This window comes from Trichogramma pretiosum, unplaced genomic scaffold (assembly GCF_000599845.2).
Source record: "Trichogramma pretiosum strain Unisexual culture from Peru unplaced genomic scaffold, Tpre_2.0 scaffold4, whole genome shotgun sequence".
NCBI lineage: Eukaryota > Metazoa > Arthropoda > Insecta > Hymenoptera > Trichogrammatidae > Trichogramma > Trichogramma pretiosum.
Window position 1 is genome coordinate 3,328,239 of NW_019641688.1, and position 21,584 is coordinate 3,349,822.

The 21,584-nt window shown below is 38.1% G+C and overlaps 6 protein-coding genes across 12 annotated transcripts; 3 read left to right on the forward strand and 3 right to left on the reverse strand.

The window, feature by feature from the left end:
- The first annotated feature begins 70 nt into the window (after positions 1–70).
- On the forward strand, positions 71–1,786 carry LOC106650499 (adenylyltransferase and sulfurtransferase MOCS3). Its single transcript, XM_014368528.2, has 4 exons — positions 71–264; positions 345–558; positions 649–1,406; positions 1,480–1,786. Exons 1-4 carry the CDS (start codon positions 87–89, stop codon positions 1,629–1,631), a joined length of 1,302 nt encoding a protein of 433 aa, XP_014224014.1. The 5' UTR covers positions 71–86; the 3' UTR covers positions 1,632–1,786.
- On the reverse strand, positions 1,663–3,543 carry LOC106650501 (probable galactose-1-phosphate uridylyltransferase). Its single transcript, XM_014368529.2, has 6 exons — positions 3,190–3,543; positions 2,954–3,123; positions 2,680–2,885; positions 2,377–2,605; positions 2,094–2,310; positions 1,663–2,023 (listed from the first exon to the last, which is right to left on the reverse strand). The coding sequence occupies exons 1-6, from the start codon at positions 3,254–3,256 to the stop codon at positions 1,782–1,784; spliced, it is 1,131 nt and encodes a 376-aa protein (XP_014224015.1). The 5' UTR covers positions 3,257–3,543; the 3' UTR covers positions 1,663–1,781.
- Positions 3,544–3,710: 167 nt separating this feature from the next.
- LOC106650546 (hydroxyacylglutathione hydrolase, mitochondrial) lies at positions 3,711–5,382 on the reverse strand. 5 transcript variants are annotated; one of them, XM_023461710.1, is made up of 5 exons: positions 5,287–5,382; positions 4,836–4,954; positions 4,419–4,761; positions 4,236–4,339; positions 3,711–4,160 (listed from the first exon to the last, which is right to left on the reverse strand). In XM_023461710.1, exons 2-5 carry the CDS (start codon positions 4,881–4,883, stop codon positions 3,885–3,887), a joined length of 771 nt encoding a protein of 256 aa, XP_023317478.1. In that variant the 5' UTR covers positions 4,884–4,954; positions 5,287–5,382; the 3' UTR covers positions 3,711–3,884. The 5 variants fall into 5 exon arrangements, with proteins under 5 accessions (XP_023317478.1, XP_014224101.1, XP_014224100.1 ...); XM_014368615.2 differs by having other exon boundaries at positions 4,836–4,951; positions 5,287–5,375; XM_014368614.1 differs by lacking the exon at positions 5,287–5,382 and adding an exon at positions 5,100–5,278 and having other exon boundaries at positions 4,836–4,951.
- A 120-nt stretch (positions 5,383–5,502) lies between these two features.
- LOC106650544 (ATP-dependent DNA helicase Q1-like) lies at positions 5,503–7,524 on the forward strand. The gene is made up of 3 exons (XM_014368610.1): positions 5,503–5,584; positions 5,698–6,589; positions 6,664–7,524. Exons 1-3 carry the CDS (start codon positions 5,527–5,529, stop codon positions 7,520–7,522), a joined length of 1,809 nt encoding a protein of 602 aa, XP_014224096.1. The 5' UTR covers positions 5,503–5,526; the 3' UTR covers positions 7,523–7,524.
- A 401-nt stretch (positions 7,525–7,925) lies between these two features.
- Positions 7,926–15,879, forward strand: LOC106650543 (TBC1 domain family member 16). 2 transcript variants are annotated; one of them, XM_014368608.2, is made up of 7 exons: positions 7,926–8,182; positions 11,029–11,139; positions 11,708–12,412; positions 12,497–12,871; positions 12,948–13,737; positions 13,814–14,107; positions 14,183–15,879. In XM_014368608.2, exons 3-7 carry the CDS (start codon positions 11,815–11,817, stop codon positions 14,589–14,591), a joined length of 2,466 nt encoding a protein of 821 aa, XP_014224094.1. In that variant the 5' UTR covers positions 7,926–8,182; positions 11,029–11,139; positions 11,708–11,814; the 3' UTR covers positions 14,592–15,879. The 2 variants fall into 2 exon arrangements, with proteins under 2 accessions (XP_014224094.1, XP_014224095.1); XM_014368609.2 differs by lacking the exon at positions 11,029–11,139.
- A 35-nt stretch (positions 15,880–15,914) lies between these two features.
- On the reverse strand, positions 15,915–19,785 carry LOC106650545 (transmembrane protein 104 homolog). 2 transcript variants are annotated; one of them, XM_014368611.2, is made up of 6 exons: positions 19,500–19,785; positions 19,001–19,122; positions 18,795–18,927; positions 18,133–18,486; positions 17,883–18,060; positions 15,915–17,807 (listed from the first exon to the last, which is right to left on the reverse strand). In XM_014368611.2, exons 1-6 carry the CDS (start codon positions 19,536–19,538, stop codon positions 17,068–17,070), a joined length of 1,566 nt encoding a protein of 521 aa, XP_014224097.1. In that variant the 5' UTR covers positions 19,539–19,785; the 3' UTR covers positions 15,915–17,067. The 2 variants fall into 2 exon arrangements, with proteins under 2 accessions (XP_014224097.1, XP_014224098.1); XM_014368612.2 differs by having other exon boundaries at positions 18,843–18,927; positions 19,500–19,784.
- Between the last annotated feature and the right edge of the window lie 1,799 nt (positions 19,786–21,584).

Below are 21,584 nucleotides of genomic sequence, written 5' to 3' on the forward strand. Positions count from 1 at the left end.
ACACTTCCACCACGTGAAAGTAGACGAAATTATTTTTTAAATTTTTGTGCTCTTGGAAAAGTGCCTACTACTCGTGAGCAGAAAAAATGAACGAAAAAATTTTATTGGCGGAAATAGCGGAATTAAAGAAAAGATTACGCGAAAAAGAAGCTGCTCTCATAGCATTGCGACAAGAGACACAAATTTTACAAGAAAATGGATTAACAAATACGGAAATTGCACGTTACAGTAGACAAGTGATTCTACCTTCCATTGGAGTTACGGGTACATAACATTTTTTTACAATAATTAAAACAATTATAAATTTACGCATTACCGAAATTGATTATTAATTTTTTTTATAGGACAAATTAAAATAAAGCATGCCTCAGTGTTGATTGTCGGGGCAGGTGGTCTTGGGTGTCCTTCAGGATTATATTTAGCAGGAGCTGGTGTTGGACGCATAGGAATTATAGATTATGATGATGTAGAAATAACAAATCTCCATCGACAAGTATTATTTACTTCATCAGACATTGGAAGACCTAAAGCTTGTGCTGCTGCAGAACATCTTAATAGGTATTTTATATAGTTGAAGTATTTTTTTATTCTTTTAATTTGTTTTATAATTTTCAGACAAATAAAATAATACCAGATTTTCTTTTCTAGATTGAATGATAGCATCCAAGTTGTACCTTATAAAGTCCAGCTAGATAGCAGTAATGCATTAAATATTGTGAAAGATTACGATATTGTTTTGGATGCTACTGATAATGTTGCTACCCGCTATTTGTTAAATGATGCCTGTGTTTTAGCAGGCAAACCATTAGTATCAGGTTCAGCATTGCAATTTGAAGGTCAATTGACTGTGTACAATTTTAGAGGTGGACCATGTTTCAGATGTATTTATCCAGACCCTCCACCTCCAGAAACAGTCAACAACTGTGGTGACAGTGGAGTCATTGGAGCTGTAGTTGGAACAATAGGAGTGCTACAAGCATTGCAAGTTATAAATATTATTCTTGATTTACCTGGAATCATGAGCCAACGTCTTTTATTGTTCAATGGAATTAATATGAAATTTAGAGACTTAACTCTCAGAGCCCAGAATAAAAAGTGTGCAGTATGTGGTCCTAATTCAACGATTCATCATTTAATTGATTATGAACAATTTTGTGGTTCTAAAGCAAATGATAAAAATCCAAATTTGAAAGTTTTGGAACAACATGAAAGGATCAGTGTTGTAGATTATAATGAGAAACTTTCTTCAAAGCCTCATTTATTAATAGATGTGAGATCTGCACAAGAATTTGAACTGTGTCATTTGGAGCATTCTCTTAATATTCCATTTAAAACATTAAGCAAAAATAAAAATTTAGAAAAACTTCAAAAGGAAATTAATGAAAATCATTATGAAACAAAAAATAGTAAGTATTTATTTTTTTCCAAATACATTTATCTCTGTCAATGTCCAGCACTAACAAAACATTTTCATTTCAGTTTATGTAATCTGTCGCAGAGGAAATGATTCTCAAAAAGCAGTCAAAATCATGAAGAACTTTTTTACAAATTCAGACATTCAGATTAGAGATATCATTGGTGGAATTCATGCATGGACTTATAATATAGATACAAGCTTTCCTATTTATTAATATTAATTTTAGATTGTATTATACAGTCTATAAAATTTGTAAATAAGTACCTAAAAGGTAGCATTTTTAAAGCATCATGTGATATAAATTATACATTTGTAAATCTGCTATTATTTGCTTTTAAATTCTGTTAAATAAATGAATTTAAATTTAAATATAAGCTGTTAGTTCTTCTTCAGTTATACTCATTTCTGGGTGCTTATAATGCACCATTGGCAATACTCGTAATTTTTCAGCAGCTTGTTCTGGTGTTAAATCTCTTTGAGCCTGTGCTAAAAGTTCATATCCAACCATATGTTTTTTAACAGTTGCAGAACGAAGTAAAGGAGGGTAATACATCCCATGGAATGTCCAATGTCTATAATCTTTTAATTCTGGACCAGTTGGGGCACCTTGTTTGAGGAAATTTTATTATTAATCAAATGGCACATGTAAATGTTTTATTTGAAATTAAAGCCTTACCATGCCAACCCATTGAATACGGAAAAGAACATTTAAATAAGTTATCATATTTTGTACATAGAACTTTCATGACTGCTGCAAGAGATTTTTGTTCATCTTCAGTCATATCTTGCATTCTGATGAACTGTCTTCGAGGTAAAACCATTGTCTCAAAAGGCCAAACTGCCCAGTATGGAACAACTACAATCCAATGTTGAGTTTCAAGAACCAATCGCTCCTAAATCAAAGTTACATTGAATGTAATTATTCTACACAATCATGATCTGATTAATTTTAACCATACCCTTCTTTCTACTTCTTTTTTCATGTAATCAAATAGCATGGGAGACATGTGTCGAGTATAATAATCTTTTAAATTTTGATCTTTGACTCTGGCCTCATTTGGTAAATAAGAGCTAGTCCAAATTTGACAATGAGGATGTGCATTACTGCAACCCATTAGTGCTCCTCGATTCTCGAAAATTTGCACCCACTTCCATCTTTTTCCCAAATCATTCATTTCAACTATCCACCTTAGAAACAATTTGAAGATTTAAAATTTCATGTCACTTGATAGTGAATTTTAATATCTGGATTATCTACTTACTGTTTAATAACCCTCAATACATCTTCGACATCCATAAGGGCAATTGTAACATTTGATTTTGGATGAAAACACATAACTCTGCATGTACCTCTAGCTGGACCCATTTGGAAAAGCTCGTCATCGGATTTTGGGGGATCGGGTACGTCCTCTAGTAAAGCGGGAAAGTCATTTGTGAACGTATAAGTGTGCTCATAATTTTCGGTTAACTGAAATTGCAAAGGAAAGAATTATTTATGAAGCACTTTTTACAAATGAGTAAAAATCAATATCTTACGTGTCCATTTGCACGAATATTTCCAGGGCATAATGGATTATTAGGATCGTATTCTGGTGGATCCTCATCATTGCTAGGCTCAACCTGTCCTCCCCAAGGGCGTTTCATTCTGTGCGGTGAAACCAACACCCAATCTCCTTTCATGGGATTGAACCGCACATGTTGATGATCTATGTTATTTGTGAATTTGTTTAATTAAAATTTAATCGTTTGAAATATTTTAATCGTCAACAAACCTTTTGGATCGAATTTAACTTCTTCTTCGGTCATCGTGAAACTGTTAACTTTAACTACATCGCCCATTCTTCGATAATCAAAAATAAAATCTGAATCTTATCACCTTGTAACGAAAGGTACACTGTTTGCGTCAATAAAAGTATTAACTACGAGAAAATGATAATGTCACAGCTAATTAGACTATATGTTTAACTGCGAACGCGAAGATAGACGACGAATCATTGGCCTAAGAGATCGCATTGCAGTTGAAATTCGCTGACACCTTAGATATCGAATTAAAAAAGCTCCCGCTATCGCACTGCTGCGGCCTTATGTCACGAGGAAAAGCACAGACTCGTGTTTACTACGCTTACGCGATGCACTTTGGCCTTGAACATTTTAGCATGCGGAAATGTTTGTCAGCGCGACGATCGTGACCTCAGTGTTTATTTCTAGTCACTTTACTCTCGCGTCTTCTCTCTTTGATCGATAAAGTAACGAACGACAACGAGCGAATGTATAATTTGATTCACTGATTATGTAGAATATAAATATAGCTTTATTCGTTGGAATATACATATGAGCTGTACAATTTTACAATTTCGTAATAAAAGATGTGAATATTAAATATAATAACAATATGCACTACACAGAATCAATGAGAAGCATTCATTAATTAAAAATTTAGCTCAGTATTAATGATCTTAAGGGAAATCTAATTAGCTTTAAAACAGTCCTTTGCCTGTCTTAAAGCTCCCATTACTTCTATTGGATCTTCTTTTTTTGTAAAAAGCTTAACTTTAGCATCGCAAACTCTCAAGAATGGATTGATCAATTTTTCCTCTCCAATTGTACTTGGTATAGTTGGGAGATTACTTTTGCGTCGACTACAAGCCCATTCCAGTTTTTCTTTCATTGCTTGGTTAGTAGGATCTACATGTAGGCCAAATTTCAGATTTTGTACAGTATATTCATGACCGCAATAAACTTTCTGCAATACATTCAAAAAGTATTAGTTGATGTAATTTTTTTTTGGACATTTTAAAAGGAAATTAATTAATATTACTGTTTCATCTGGAAGTTTGGCTAAAATTTCATTCAGAGCACAGTTCATTTGTGCAGGAGTTCCTTCAAAAAATCTTCCACATCCCCCAACAAACAAGGTATCACCTTTAAAGATTAAGTCAAGTTTAAAGAATAATTTTTTTGAGTACAGAAAATTTGTAAATTTCATTTGGAATAAGAATACCTGTAAAAACTGCTGGTTCTGAATTATTTCTTGTAACATAATAGCATATATGACCTTTTGTGTGACAAGGTGTCGACAAACATTCGATTTTCAAGTTTCCTACATTGATAATGCTACCATGCTCAACTTTACAATTTAGTGCTCCAATTCTACTATCTCCACCATATACTGTTAAATTTGTTATTGAGCTTGCCAAGCATTCATTGCCACCTGCATGATCCCAATGGTGATGAGTAGTCAGTACTTTAGTCAATTTACATGCATTGTCTTTGACAGCACAGATAACTTGATCAGGACTAACTGGATCCACAATTGCTGCTTCTCGACTTTCTCCATCAATGATCTGAGAACAATTTTTTTTACATAGTAAATAACTCTGTGTTGCTTTCAATGAATGCAAATAAGCTTTAAACTCACGAGATACATATAATTATCTTCTAATGCAGGTATAATTTGAACCTCCATTTTTTGATGTTCAACTTTGATGGAAGTGCTGTGTAATAATCTTTTAAATCTGCTCGAAGGAAACTGTTCTGCTGCAACATAAAAAATGAGATCATGTATACAATTGTATCGGTTAGATTATGAAACTAATTACTAATTTTAATTCTTTTACATTCAAAGAAGTTATAAATCACGTATTATTTTTACTAGATAAATAAATATAGTTCACATTAATACCCTTGCAAACAGATACAGATCCATTTTTCAGTCGCGAGGAACACCGCGCAAAAATAGTTCTGAACATTGGCTTGCAATTGAATAATAAATAATTTCTCTGTTAAATAAAGGGTCGAAAGTAAATCGAAAGTAAATATGCCAAAAGAAAACAAAAAAATGTGGTAAATATGAGTTTAGTTCAGCTTACTTCGCAGTCACCCACTGATCGACTCGGTGCTTATCATTGGACTATTGCATGCACTGTTCAATGTTGCACACAGTGAGTTTAGTGACGTCTGTTCCATGGTCTGTCAATTTATGCTTTTTTGAAATGCGCTTGCCGGGCCGGTGTCGTCTGTGCTCTAACCTATGAACATATATAAACACAAGAGTTATTTGCAGTGAAAAATCTTAATTTTGTGATGACAAAAAAGTGATTGTTGATAAAATGTCTACCAGCCACTCAGAGGATGTTATTGAAATTGACGATGATCAAGATTATGAAGGTACTTTATTTTTTTACATGCATAATTAAGATTCAAGCAATTGCATTAATCCAAAGAAACACTATAATTATTTATCGAAAAATGTGATTTTTTAATTTTAATACATTTTTTAGTTACGGAGGAAGACGAGATTGCAGCAATAAATTACGAATTAGCTCAAATTGAACGTGAAGAGCAAAACTTAAAGGATCGTAAGAAAGTATTACTAGATCGAAAACAAAAACTCAAAGATGATGCCTTACTTAAAAAAAGTTTTAATTTAGCCAAAAAGTCATGGAATACTGAAAATTTTCCATGGTCCAAAAAACTCAAAGATACCTTGAAAAATGTTTTTAAAATAAATGATTTAAGACCGCTGCAATTAGAAACCATGAATGCATTTTTGTCAGGTGAAGATGTGATTCTTGTTATGCCAACAGGTGGTGGAAAAAGTTTGTGTTTTCAACTTCCAGCAGTATTGAGTCAAGGAGTCACAATAGTTATATCTCCTCTAATAGCTCTAATGGAAGATCAATTATACAGTTTGCAAAAATTAAAAGTTTGTGCAAAAATGTTGAATGCCAAAGCACCTAAGGAAGATGTAAAGATGATAATGACTGGTTTGGTTGATAATAAATCACCTCTTAAATTAGTCTATGTCACCCCAGAATACATGTTTAAATCAAATAGGTTCATGAGCAAGATTCAAAAGGCTTTTGAAATGAAACGATTAGCTGGTTTTGCTATAGACGAGGTTCACTGCTGTAGCAGTTGGGGTCATGATTTCAGGCCCGATTATCAAAAACTTATCAGTCTGAAAGGTATGTTTCCAGGAGTTCCTATCATAGGTCTCACTGCAACTGCACCGGCTAAAATTATAGTCGATGTACAAAAAATGTTGAGCATTCAGGGTTGCCTCGTCCTCAGAGCTTCCTTCAACAGACCCAATTTATACTACGAAGTACGACGTAAACCAAACGACAAAGAAGCCTGCCTCGACATGATATCGAATCTCCTAACTACCAGGTAAGTTTTTATAAATACATCATAGTTTATAAATGCATTAGTTATTAGCTTGACGAATCGATCTATGTTTGCAGATTCGAGGGAAAATCCGGTATAATATACACGACGACGATCAAAGAATCGGAACAGCTGAGAACGGATCTGCGCGCGCGAGGTCTCAAAGTTGGCTGTTATCACGCGATGCTGGAGGCCGAGTATCGCACCAAAGTCTACAACAAATGGATGAGCGGCGAGTACCAAGCGGTCGTGGCGACGATCGCTTTCGGCCTGGGCATCGACAAGCCCGACGTGCGCTTCATCATCCATCACTGCCTCTCGAAGTCTATGGAGAACTTTTATCAGGAATCCGGTCGCGCCGGTCGCGACGGTCAGCAGTCCTACTGCATAGTCCTGTATCGTCTCATGGACCTGTTCAAGCTCAGCCCCATGGTGTTCCAAGACCAGGTCGGCCTGCCGAATCTCTACAAGTGCCTGGCCTACTGCCTCGATCAGAGCTCCTGCAGGCGAAGCCTGATAGCGGGTCACTTCGAGGAGAGCTGGAGCAAGGACGACTGCAAGAGCATGTGCGATCACTGTCGCAAGAAGCGAAAAGTCAAGCTGGTCAATGCGGCCGTCTACTGCAAGCACCTGTACCAGATCCTGGGCAAGGCCAAACAGGCCGATCAGAAACTCACGCCATTGAAGCTCGTGGACGCCTGGTACAACAAGGGAGCGACGAGCCACCGACTGGACAGCGTGCCGACGCCCAAGTTTCCCCGGGAGGTCGGCGAGGCCATTCTCGGCCACTTGCTCGTCAAGGGCTACATGAAAGAGAACTTTCAGTTCTCGGCCTACACGACCAACACCTACATAGAGAGAGGAAACAAATACGCCTTGGCCATGAGCGACGGTCACCAGATCATGCTCGAGCTTCAGGATTGGGAGAGCAGCTGACGAATCTAGCACTTTTCATTTCGTTCATTGTTGATATCATTCTTGTACAGTTTCACATTCATCCGAATAAAATAAGTTTTTATCGTATCACGAGTTTAGCGAGTAATGGATTTATTTATTTGTCACGGATAAAGGGGCGCCGCTTCGCTGGACAAAATTCAAGGGGGCCGCGCGAAATTTATCGCGTGCGCACGACAGTAGCGGCTCGAGACTCGAGGTGGGGTGGATAATATAGCTATATAGGTATTAGAAGCACGGGCTGCTTCGTACCGATCAATAATAGCCGTATACGTACAAAACAGCGCGTAGTATGCACGAGTCATATCGCATCGGGCGCGTGTTACACACGACTCCGCGTCACACATAGGTGTATCGTGTAGTAGCTGACACGCTGAGCGGGGAGCGCGCAGAGTCAGTCGCGCTGCGATTTTTCGCTCGTTCGGTAGCGACGACTACACGACGTCCAGTGTCCATCGATCCTCGTCAACTTTTTTTTTTCCTATATCTTATACAACTCGTACGTGCAAAGCTGCAGTATACGTAGCGTCCGTTTGCGCCGCGATCATTGGAAGGGATTTTTGAAAATTGCTGTATAGAACTCGAAGTTGTATCGAAAATGCCAAAACTCAAGGCGAAGGTCCACGGTGAAAAGCCGCAAAGGTAGGCCAATCATTATTGATGCATGTTCGTGAGCTGTCGTGCTCATAAGGTAAACAACCAAGTATCGGAGTAGGTAGGAGCGCGCGTCTAACGAGTGGCAGATTTTTACTATCGAGGTTAATCGTTTTATTCTTTTATTTTGTGCTGCTGCGGCGGCTAAGCTATAGCACTTATGTACTTGGTTCGTTGCTTGCGACGATATATACATACGTACAATAGGGGATGATGGTTGCGGCCGGGTTATATACATGTATATCATGCGACTATGACGCTACATCACAGCGTAACACATTACGTGTATTGTACGTTGAGAGGGTGAGCTGTTACTCGTCGTCGACGTCGCGTGAAATTAACTTTTTCACTTCGCATTTTTTTGTACGCGTTTACTAGCACAGTGCGAAAATTAATTCAAAAAAGCTATACTCTGCGGCAAATACTACTTTGCGAAGAATTTCAGGATCGAGGGATGATTATCCTGCGCGACAAGTTTTACGACAAGAATTCGAGGAGGAGCTTTGACCCATTTACAAAGGCCCGATTGATGAATCGTCTATATGTATAGGCAGTGCCGCCGAGAGGAAAAAAGTAATGAGATGGCATGCACCGAGTTTGTGAATATTTCCGCGATACGTATCGCGCGTAATGCATTTTTTGGCACCGCGACTTGCTCGATGGAGATCAGCATGCGGAACTTGGAAGTAAATTCAGCCCATTTTACCACTTTGTATCTCGGTAAGAGAAGATTGCAGCAAGATTCGCATAAGGATTTGAGTCTACTATGATAATACGCTCGGTCTCGTATAAACCAAATTTATTGTTTTTAAAATTGCAATATCATTATTTTCAAACGTCGAATAGTTTTACCGGAGCAACCATCATAATGTCGTCGAGGGTGACCATATGGTAGATTATGATTATGCGACCGATTTATTTCTTGATTGAGATATGATCATTCGAATCGATGGAAGCTGTTTACTCAAATAATAACGTATACGAGAACACGTTTATCACTGGCATACGATGATAAATTTAATATTATTTTATTGACGACAAAAGTAACGCAAAAAATAAACGTCTCTTTAATAAAGAAAAACCGCAAAGGATACGAATATTATCAAGCATTAGTGAATCGAAGCAATAAAGGAATAATCTCATGAAAGTTTGCACAGATGTTATACAGACATTTAATCCAAACGTGTGTGTATCAATCTTTCAGCGTCGATTAATATTTTGCTCCTGCAGAAGTAAGCTCTCGTTAGTATTTCTCTATGTAATATATTGTTTACTTTTCGCCATACGGTAAGGTATAATCTCTGTCCTCTTTTTCTCTGGCGTCAAAGGGATTTAAGCTCTTTCGCAGTTCTTTTATCGCACTGTAATCTTTTTCGAGAAATTTCCTCATCACCCGATGGATCAAAAAATGCAATAAACATTGATGACACGTCCGAACTGCGAAACTTTTGCGCTGTCGGTTTTGCTAAAGCTGAATTCACTCAACGTATAGCTATAAACTTATATAATCGTGCATAAATGGTTGATTCCACCGGTAAGTGCATATTTCAGAACTTGAAATTGGCAATGTACAATGAAGAGTGACATTATAGATACGTAGCTCGTGCTTACGGTATATCTACCGGTTTACGAGTAGATACGATACAGTTTAATAAAGGGCTCGAAGGGGGCTTGAAATCGAAAACATATTATTAAATTTTTAGAGCGGAGTTTTCGCCCTATCCATTGTACTTTTTAAACGCCAATCCTTATGCTCTTTTCGTATACTTTACGTGTTAATTTTTTCTGTTTTTGTATTTTCTTGTAAATCGTGTGCTTTTTTACCTGTTGTAATATTCAAAGCGAATCAATTAAGATATAGCGCCCAGGTAACGTACACTTCTTTAGATCATCAATGGTCACGAACGCAAACTCGGGTGATTGAACTCATATATCTCCTTTGATGAATGTTTTTCATGATCGAGATGCGTTTGGTTAAAAAAAGTACATTTCAATGTTTGTGTAGGGCATCCGAAGGAGGAAAAATATCGAGAATTTTCCTTATGTCTAGCCGCATTCCTAGTAAATCTTTTTTCAAGCACAATGCAATCAGTGTAAAACGTGCATCGCTTACATTGCAAATAATTATAACAAGTTTAAAGCGATCAGCTTTAAAGTTTCCATATTCAATTATATTTACGCGACTGTGGAATCAAACATACGCGCAACCAAACGATTCCAGACGACAGTCTAGCGCGCATATCCGATTTCCCAAGTGAAATTATACTTGGGTTTTGAGTGCAGTTGCGCGCTTACGAGATGTGCATTCGGCCAGTATAAATGGGTCACGTTGGCGCGCGGCACTTCTCGCTTGTGTATAAAATATTATACGCGTACGAGTTGTGCATCTTTTACCGTAATTAATACTCGATTCACGGTATGGCAACTAGGGTGGAAAATACAATTTGACCTTTCGTAAATTTAAACGAACCAACGAAAAAAAAATCGTAACTTCGCTTGGCACCATTAATAACCAGAGATTTTCATACTTTTTTTTCGTTTCAGATGTGCTCTACATCTTGTTAACTTTTATATAAACGATTTTACAAAAATTCATCTGGCCGTGAAAATAGTTTTAGTCGTTGTAACATTCGTTATTATCAGAGCTTCCAAGCGAAAAGATTTATATGCAATTTTAAAAGGTCTACTCGTGGCTCGCGTTAAACTTCACAATTCCTTTTTTAAGATGCTCAAAAAAGCTCACATGCTATTTGCTCATCTTATCATGCATAAAAATATGTGTTACGAAAACCGTCAGTTAGTAAAATATACATTTCTGTGGCATTGTGTTTCAGCGGCGATATCGTTGCCACTGCGCATCGTCATCGAATCGAGACTTATTTCACTGAGTAAAAATAAATAAGATTATTTAGGCGATATTATAATTTCAATTGACTCTCCAGCAGGTGAGATTTAAAATGCATTTAAATGGCAAAATTTAGATATAATATGTGTTGCATTTTTTAAGATTAGCTTTAAATGTTGTTTCATTAAATCGATCGATGTTCAGTACTTTAATCTCATCGAATCAGTCATCCAGCATCCACACGAATGCGTTACATTTGCATAATTGGTATTTTTATCAAAATATTGCAATAACACTCGAGTAAAGGCAAATTTAATGAACTTCATCAGCCAAATCGACGTAGTACCCATATAACAAAACGATCACCGCATGCAATTAAAATGATCTTTTGAATATTCACCCGACAATTTGCCTATATAATACATTCAATCGATTGACAGAAATTGAGGTTATTAAAATGCACCAGCCACGGGTACATTATCGAAAAATCACACAGCAATACTTTGTTTGCCATAACAATACAACTTTTTAGCTGCAAATCGCACCGCTCAATGTACATTTTATCACGCTAACTGAAGGAATAACCGATAACGAGCAAACTGTATGAGAAACGTGAAAGGAAATACGTATTTTCCATATAATAATTAGGGTTGATATTTGTTTGGCAGGGTAAAGTCGAGGTGACGGGGCTGCGCAACGAGACTGCGAACACGAGCATCATGGCAATGTGCAGCAGCGGCATAGGTTTGTGCAATTCAACGGCAGGATCGGGATCATGGCGTTTTACAGTAGAAGTAACGGGACGGCGTCCAATGGTAATGGCAATGGCAATGCAGCAGCAGGAGGAGGAAGAAACGCTCGATACCAGGCCAGTCAAGCAGGCAGCAGCAACAACAACAAAGGAATCGGCTGCGGCTTCGGCGTCGTCGGTAGCGGTGGTAGCGGCTGCGGCAGCGGCAACATCGGTAGCGGCGCCGGAGGAGCCTTAGTCACGCGCGAGACGCGCTGCGAGCTGAGCTTTTGCGCGATGCCTCTGCCCAATATACTGCGCAAGGCCAGCAGCTACATCCTCGGCGACAACTGCCAGGACAATTTGCGGGCCATGTACCAGGACGGCGAGACGCTGTTCTGCAAGAACAACGTGTGCGTGCACCCGCCGACGCTGCTCAGGCAGCACTGCGACGTGGTCCATCATCCGGGCTACCTCACGGTCACCTGCAAAGTCGACAAGGCCACGGCCCTGCCGACGCTCCACCTCAGTTGGATACCCAACACGACCCTGCGCAAGTGTCCGGCCACTCTGGAGAACGCCGCCGCCAAGAGGCTCGAGACCACCAAGGAGAACAGCGCCGAGCCCAGCTCCGACGAACAAGGTTGGCACTTTTGAACTCGAACAGCTTATACCTTCATCTATTAACGATAATAAATAACAACGATTTTATTCTTATTTGCCGCAGCCAAAGGGACGCTGGAAAAGATCGACGGAGCTCAAGAGGCCAAAGAACCGCCCAACAGTCTCGACTGCGAGCGAGTCTGCTCGGGTGGCGCGAGCACGCCGCCGCCGATCTTTTGCCAGCCGAAGAACGGCGACGCGACGATCGGGACGGATCCTTTGAGCAGCGACGTGCCGGGCCGCAGCAGTAGCGCTGCCGGTGCAGCAGCTGCTGCAGCCGATGCGGAAGCGCAGCGGCCGTCGTCGAGCGTCCAGTACTCGAGGTCGGAATCGTCCGAGTCGAAGAACGACGACGGCAACGAGCTCGCGCTCAAAGATAAGAGCCGAAGCTTATCGTTGACGTCCATGAACAGCTTATCTATAACGATCAATAACGATGGTGAGCAGTTGTTTACTTTTCTATCGTATACAGAATAGTGGAGTTTTCAAAGGGGACTTTGTTACGCTTTGTATAGAGGAACTCCCGACGTGGATGCGGAGCCCGGAGCTGCTGGCGCTGCAGCACAACCTGGCCTTTCCCGAGAGCGCGAGCGCCTCGCCGGTGACGCTTCGCCGCACGACGACCCACCGCTGCCGGCGCTTCTCCGTGGACCTCGGCCAGATGCGCTCGCTCCGGCTGTTCTTCGCCAATCCCGAGTGCAGCTCGGGCCAGCTGGTGGTGGCCAGCCGCGAGAGCCAGTACAAGATTCTGCACTTTCATCACGGCGGCCTGGACAGGCTCGCGGCGACTCTGCACCAGTGGCACCAGCTGCTCAATCCCAGCGGTCCAGCGAGGCCGCCGCCGCCGGCCGGCGAGGAGAGCAGCCTGCTGCCCTATCGCCACTTCATGGTCTGCCGGCCCGAGGTGAGCAGCGACGAGTTGCACCCGGAGGAGGGCCAGGTACCGATGATCACCTCGCTCGCCTGGCAGGATATGCTCAACGAGCGGGGCCAGCTCGAGGACGATCTCGGCCTGCGCAAGGGCATATTCTTCGGCGGCCTCGAGCCGGTCCTGCGCAAGATCGTCTGGCCGTTCCTGCTGCACTGCTACTCCTACCAGAGCAGCTACGAGGACCGCGAGAAGATCGACGAGATAAGGCGCCAGGAGTACGAGGAGATCGTCAAGAGGCGCAACAACATGAGCCCCCAGGAGGCCGAGCACTTTTGGCGACACGTCGTCTGCATCGTCGAGAAGGACGTCGTCCGCACGGACCGCGGCAATCCCTATTACGCCGGAGAGGACAATCCCAACATCGAAGTCATGAAGTCGGTACAATTTCCATCCTCGGAGAATGAAAAAAAACCATCGAAATGTAAACTAAAGCTGCTTGCTTATCGACAGGAATATCCTGCTGAACTACGCGGTGTACAACGCGCGACTCGGCTACACCCAGGGCATGTCGGATCTGCTGTCGCCGCTGCTGGCCGAGCTGGACGACGAGCAGGAGGCCTTCTGGTGCTTCGCCGGCCTGATGCAGCGCTCGGTGGCCGTCTGCACCCCCACGGACGTCGACATGGACCGGAATCTCTGCTACCTGCGCGAGCTGCTGCGCCTCATGGTGCCGGACTTTTACGCGCATCTTCAGAAGCACGACGACGCCCTGGAGCTGCTGTTCTGCCATCGCTGGATACTGCTGTAAGCTTCCTTTCGACTCGCGATCGTAATTCGTTCGCAATCCCAATTATGGTATACATATCGTTGTCGTTGCAGCTGCTTGAAGCGAGAATTCCCGATGGACGTCGCCCTGAGCATGTGGGAGGCCTGCTGGGTCAACTACCTGACCGATCACTTCCACCTGTTTCTGTGCCTGTCGATAATGTGCGTCTACGCGGACGACGTCGTGGCCCAGGACCTGCGCACCGACGAGATGCTGCTGCACTTCAGCTCGCTGGCCATGTACATGGACGGCCGGCTGATCTTGCGCAAGGCTCGCGGCCTGCTGCACCAGTTCCGCCAGCTGGACCGGCTGCCCTGCACCCTGGCCGGCCTCTGCAAGCAGTGCGGCCCCGGCATGTGGGACAGCTCCCACGATCCCGTCATCGAGTGCGTCGGCCACCTCGACGCCAAGTGTCCGCTCGCCGACAATTACTCCCGGCAGGCCTACAACAGCCTCGAGTGAACGCGGTCTAGCTCGTCGATGTACTTTGGAATCGAGTTCGATCGAGAATACACCGCAGCTTTGCGTGCGCTGATTGTTCCACGCGATGCTGCATTGGGACTCGTGCCCAAATATGCCCAATTGCCGCCTGTAAATATGTCCCTCGACGTTTTAGTTCTAGTTCGTTTATTCCAGGCACAAATTACTTGTTTCACACCAAAGACTACTTAGTATTTGTAATACAAAAATATCCACATTACGTATTCAGACAAATGCAATGATTAGTGCCAACTACTGAAGCTATCACGTATACGGATTGACAACACCGTTTCGATAGTTTTTTCCCTGCACATAGTTTAATTGTCGTGTGTGTGTTTGCGTATCTTGAGCTTTGGTGGATCACCTTAGTAAAAAGTTTAAAGTTTCAACTTATACACGATAAAAAGATTCTGAGTTGAGAGATAAAGTTGATGTCGCATCAAGTACGAAAATGTCAAATCAGTCTAATCGGATGCTTCAATTAAAAAAATCTCGTCAATAGCTATGAATGTAAATACAATTTATTCTTTACTCTTTTCGCTAAAATAACAAGAGTAAATAAAGTTATATACTAAAAAATATTAAAATGTACATATGAGTCTGAAGTTATTTGCGTGTTCGATGATGAATTAAATCTCAGCTTCAGAATATTTAATCACAAGACTGACATAAAAAAAGCACTTTTGCAACGTGTATTGAGCATATATTCTTAACATTGCGTTCCAAAAAAATGCTCTCAATAAAGGCAAAAGAAAGATAGTATTTTGAGAATTACAAAAAATAATTTAAAAATTCAAAAAATTCCATCAACAATTTGACATTTTTGAAAACTATCTTATTTGCACGTTGAATTTTTCTAATCAAATTGTTTAATGCAACGATATACGATTTGTACAAAGTATTGCACATGTGTAGTGTTGTCTACAGTTTTTGTAAGTGTTTTCTTGTAAATGTTGTCTACCTCTGTTGTAAGTGCCATTACTTGTGTTTTTATTCGATATAATCATTAATAAACATTTGAAACTCTCAATTTCATAAAGTGTTATAAAAATTATATGTAAAATCAGCTGTCCTCAATTTATGACACAAAAGTAATGGTGAAACCGAAATAAATATTTTTACTTGAAAGTTGCTTAACAATTTCAACTCAAAGTATTATTTTCACACATGATCATTACAATGATCTAGTTAAAACAGTTAAGAAAAAGTCTATTCATTAATGTAAGCCTAGTTATTAGTTTGTATGAAAATAAAATGAAATATCAAAAAATCTTTCATTCAAAAATTATTTTATTCTTTCAACTTTTTCAGTATTATTTTTTATTACATGTTCCAGTTGAAAAATATACATGCTTTTTTACAATATTCGTATTTCATGTAACTTTATTTATCGACGTCATGCGCAAAGATAAAAGAGCACTTTTATTTACAAGATTTAGTTAGTTACATCAACTTTCTTTGACAATTTCTTGTCTTTTTATCGAATCAGTAACTAGAATTTATACATAAACTAAAGATATTAATTTACATTTTAAAATTATAAAATTGAACATTGCCGTAAATAACTAATGAATGATAAATGCAGATATAAAGGATATATTTTTGATATTTACTTATCAAAATATATAGATTCTAAAAATTTACTTTTTATATTTCAAATTTGTATGTAGTATTCATTTAAATTCATTCAAAAATACCCTTTCAAAGTATTGTACTTATATTCGAAGCAAGCTACTCAACTTCAATAGAAGTATTTTCAATGCATAAAATAGTTTCACATGGCGCGTTTCTATGACTGTTATTTGTAACATTATACACGATAATGCACCTTTAATAATTTGATTTTAATATATACTAATTAAACTTAGTAACTTCAATTTGAGTAAAGTAATTGAAACAAGAGAAAGCAGCCTTGAACTCATTTAAAATAACAATTAAAAACTAATTTACATTCAGTACTTTTATTAAGCCTAGGTAAAAAAGCGATACAATTAAAATGGAAAATTTTGGTGAATATTATTGTCTTGGAAGTTATAACGTATGACGCTTTAATTTGTGTGAATTATTTTAGAATTGAGTCAAAAGTTAATTAATTACAACCCTGTCTAAATATTCAATTGAGTTATCTTCGCGATTTTTTTACTTTCAATTCTTTAGTTTTATTTAGTCATATTTTTATCACAGAAAAATAATTTGTCGAATGGGAACAATATTCAAGATTTTGAAATCTTCTGGGATTTATCATTTGAAATATTAAACAATCTCAACGATTCAAAATGATATCTTTTCATAAATATTTTTTGATTCATAAAACATCAAAAGTTATTCATTATTAAACTATAATCATGAATTTATGTTTGAAATCACATTAAAAGGATTATAAAGACAAAATTTATTTGTCAAAATCTTGGAATAGCCAAGTAAAAATGTACGAAATAAAAGCTAAGCTTATTGTAAATTATGTCGTAATTTGTGTATCGCTTACCCAACTTCGGATATCACTGATACCAGAACTCATGTGGGTTTCAATGAAATTAATTGAAACGAGCAACATGCAGAAGACAGACCATATGACCATAAAAATAATCCACGCAATATTTGCAAACGGACTGGAGTATTCATTCATTACCCCTTGACCGATTATTTGGGAGGTCTGTCTTCTGGCGTTCAAAACTAAAAATGTCGGTATTAAATACTGAATACCCGCACCCGCATAAGATCCCGTTATGCTGACCAGTACAGACAGATTTGTCGTACTCATTGCTATGAGATATGGCGGTATAACTGCTAATACTGGAAAGACTAGTTTGCGCAGACATAGACAGTATTCTTGAGTTTGATCTTCGCGCAAAAAGAGCGACTGAAGATTATTGCGTAGAGTAATCGCTATCACAGGAAAGCTTGTACTCAAAGTAAAAACCGGAAAGAGAGCGAGGAAATATTCCATAAGAGTCAATAGGATATTTTGACTGGTGGAACAGTTTCTTGGGACAAAATCCAAAGTATAAAGATCATCTAGCTCTCTAAAGGCAAAAACGCCTGTAATGGCTAGTAAAAGATAAAAGCAAGAAATTAGGATAAAATCTAAGCTTAGAGACTTATAGAGCTTAGATTTGTTTGAAATAGGAGCTATTAATGCTGGTAGAGAATGGTGACACATAAAGGAGTAAACACAAACACCAAATAGACCAGGCAATCCTAGAAAAAATATTCATGAATTTAAAGAATGGATAAAAAATTAAAGTCTATTTAAAATAAATTGTTAAAGCTGACCTTTTAAATTGGACTCTTTTGGAGTGCCTTCTGGACCATCAACAACAATTTTTCTTATAGCATAAATAATCATTATTGAAAAAGACATCCATCTCATAAGTGAGGTAAACATTTGTAAATACTTGGTCTTTTGCACATTGAAAAATGCAAATGGACCTAGCATTAGTATGAATCCAGTCTGAAATGTATTTTAAAATTTAGCAAAGGACATTTTTTATTATTTTACAAATAATTAAAAGTAAATAATTACCAAAAATATTCTGTAAGCATCTAATCTATTAATATTGTAATTCGGCCAACAAAGTTCAGTATCTGGGATGGTTGTATTGCAAGTAAAATTTTCAGGAACATAAGTACAAGATACATCAGCAACAGATTTGGCTATAACTGTTCCATATATACTCAAATCACCGTAAAGATAAACAGCCAAACATACATAAAATAATGTAACTCCAAACTTGTTAAAAAAGATAGAAGCCATCTCTCCTAATTCTATTCTTTCATCTATAGCATAATAACGACTTGTTAAACTACCACGATCAACAAGAGGAGTATCTTCGGAATCTGAATTTGACTGCCCTGCATCTCCTAAAGCTTGCATTGCCTATAAAAAATATGATTTCTTAATATAAAATGCTATTATGTATTAGAACAAAATAGTATAATTTTAGAATGCAAGTTATGTATTATAAACTTTATATAGAAATAAATAGTACTACTAGTGATATTCTAAAATAAACAAAAAAAATTAAAAATAAACAATGAAATAAAAAAAGACGTTAAAAAATATAATCTATTGTTAGGAAATAAGTGTCATAAATATAAAGTTCAGAAACAATATAAGTAAAGTCAAATGGTGAAAAGTTTTATAAGTGTATCAGTTTTTTCTTGTAAGAGAAAAATAGTAGAAACCTCTGACTCTGGTCCTATAGCCGAGTCCGAGTCTTGAGGAACACCTACTCTTTTGCGTTGTTGGCTTTTTCTCCAAGTTAATATGGCATTTGCAGAAGCCATAGTTTCCACAACAAATGTCACTGTCATGAAACTGTAAATAAAAAATTATTATAAATTAAAATTCAACCACTTCTACTTTATAGCTAAATTTATTGATAACAAACCTTATGAATGCCAAAATAAGAACAACACCTGATCCAAGAAGCCATCCTGCTCGGCTAAAAACTGCTGGAAGTGCTAATGCTCCAGTACCGACGATCAGATTGAAGACATAGATAAGGCCAACCTATTGAAAAAATTTAATTGCGTTATTTCCAAATTTTTTTAATAATATTAAATTCAATAAAAAAATTTCATGGTCTTGAAATTACCAAACCATGAATTTCAGATTTTTTTGTAAGCAAAAAAAGCACCAATTTTATTTCAATTTGATGCTGCGCAAATCTGCTATTTTTTATGTAAACAGTACTTGACACTGACCATGATAAGAACAGTTTACATGGCCTGCATAATATTCACTATTTATCATGTAATTATTGACAATAAAGATAATATTAATGTTTCAAACAAAAAACTGACATCCAAACATCAAGTGAACAGTAGTAAACAACTTGCTGAGTTTCTAAAACCTGTTTTTCGCAAATCAAAAAGTTTTTCACTTACCCAAACTGAATATTGCTCTCCGCTTGTATACACTGTCATTTTGATGTTCTTAAACTACATTCGTCTAACACATCTCTGCATCAAAGTATGCAGTTAACTTGCCAGATGGCCGATGAATTCTTTCTCTGTCGGAATCTGTCATCCGAATGATAACAAGTGGCGGCCAGCGGGTATGTATAATTTTACAGCGCACAAAAGATTCGATCGCTGACTGGCAGATGAAGCGTATATCGTTTTTTGCTGTGTCTGACAAACGTCAGCGCTGTCTGCAGCAACACGTTCTTAAAGAAAGGTTCTCTCTCATCTATGCGCAGGACAGCTCGATAAACTCCGAACATGCGCGGTCGGTCCGACGTGAAAAAGTTCTCCGTTTTATATGCAAAGTACGGAAAAATCGGTTTCAAGCAACGAGCTATCTTTAAATTGGCGATCAATTCTTCGAATCCAAACGATAGATAAATAAAAAATTATAGTTTATTTCGCGGTAGTGAGGATGACTCACGAGCATTATCTTAAAATTCATAGTAGGGATAAATTTGTTTCGAAATGACAATATAAGAACCGAATAAATTGATACAAAACTTTTTTAATTGAAAATAACTTTTTATTAAATTGAAAGTATAAACCCAATTGTTGTCATCCTTAGAGATAAAAACGATCGTACGCTCAATTGCGTACTATATGAATTACAAAGATGAATGACTAAAATGAAGGGAATGTATGAAGAAATTGTACAAAAGTATAATTTTTTTTCGTGTTCATTCAAGGATTCAATGGAGCGCTTTTTCTATTATTTAATAATTAAAAATCCATCGCCAAGAAGTCAATTCCTCAATTAATGAAGTTAGCATTTAATTTCTCATTTAGTCAAGATTATCATTTCATTGAGTAATATCACATGAGATAGAGAAAAAAAATAGTAAGGAATTGATTGGAGGGAAAAGTATCTAGTAAATTTATGCAATTAGAGTAAGAGTATTTTCGAAGCATTTAAAAAGCACAAGATACAATACATATTTTGTAAATTTTTATTTTTCATAATCCCATAAGTCTAATGTAGTAGTCTTTTTTCACGTCGTGTGTACGTTGAATGGTCTTGCACAATACAATGGGAATAAATTATAATACTTTGGCTACACTTGCAGGGTAAAAAACACTACAAGTGTTTGAGTAAAAACGAGGCTGCTAGCTTTCTTCCTTTTTTGGTTACGCTTGGAGCATTGGTTACACATTCATGTTTTCATGTAGATTCTCATAATTATTAAGAATACAGTTATTTTTTTGAAAAGGAAGCAGAAGCCTCGCTTCCACTCACCCTATTTCGCCGTTAAATCATTATTTTTTGTTTTATCTTTATTATTCCTTAATATTCTCGATTAACTCGTGTGTAGCCGTATAAAATAGGAAATGATCGCAAGTCAGGCCTACCTGACTCATTGTTCGGAATGATTGCGCCCTCGCGACGAGCGAAAGAAATAACAAAATATATCCGTAAAGTAAAAAATTTCACTTAAAAACACATAGTACAAGATTGAAATGTTAATTAATCTTTTCGAATACAATACATTCGTGCGCGAGGTTCATAGCTATAATAAATAAAGAGCGGATATGCGCCTAGTCTAATCTAAGTGTGTGTGATCTTTGAAGCCGGTGTCTGCCTAGCGTTCTCGTTTGTGATTTCTATTTCAGGTTTTTAATTGATTTTAAACCTTCGTAAAAAAGCGTGAAAGACAAGCGAACACGGGCTAAGTATCACACACACTAAAAGTAGATTTTAAAAACGTTGCATCTTATACAAATTACGGAGCAAGTTGTTTAAGTTTTAATATTTTTATAAGAAACAGGAAATTATAACGCCTCTGCCGTCATTTTCCACAGTTGGTATTGTTTGTTGAAGACAAACTGCACGAGTAATAAACGCATAAAGCTGCGTTGCCCTTCGACAGAGGCCGTGTCTTCTTCTCTTCTTTCTCTTCTTTTGTGAAAAGGAGTGAAAGGATGGTGTATGCGGGAATAATAATAAAAATAGCAATAATAAAGGTTCAAAACAATGAAGAATGACAAAGGGATGATGATTGATGCGAA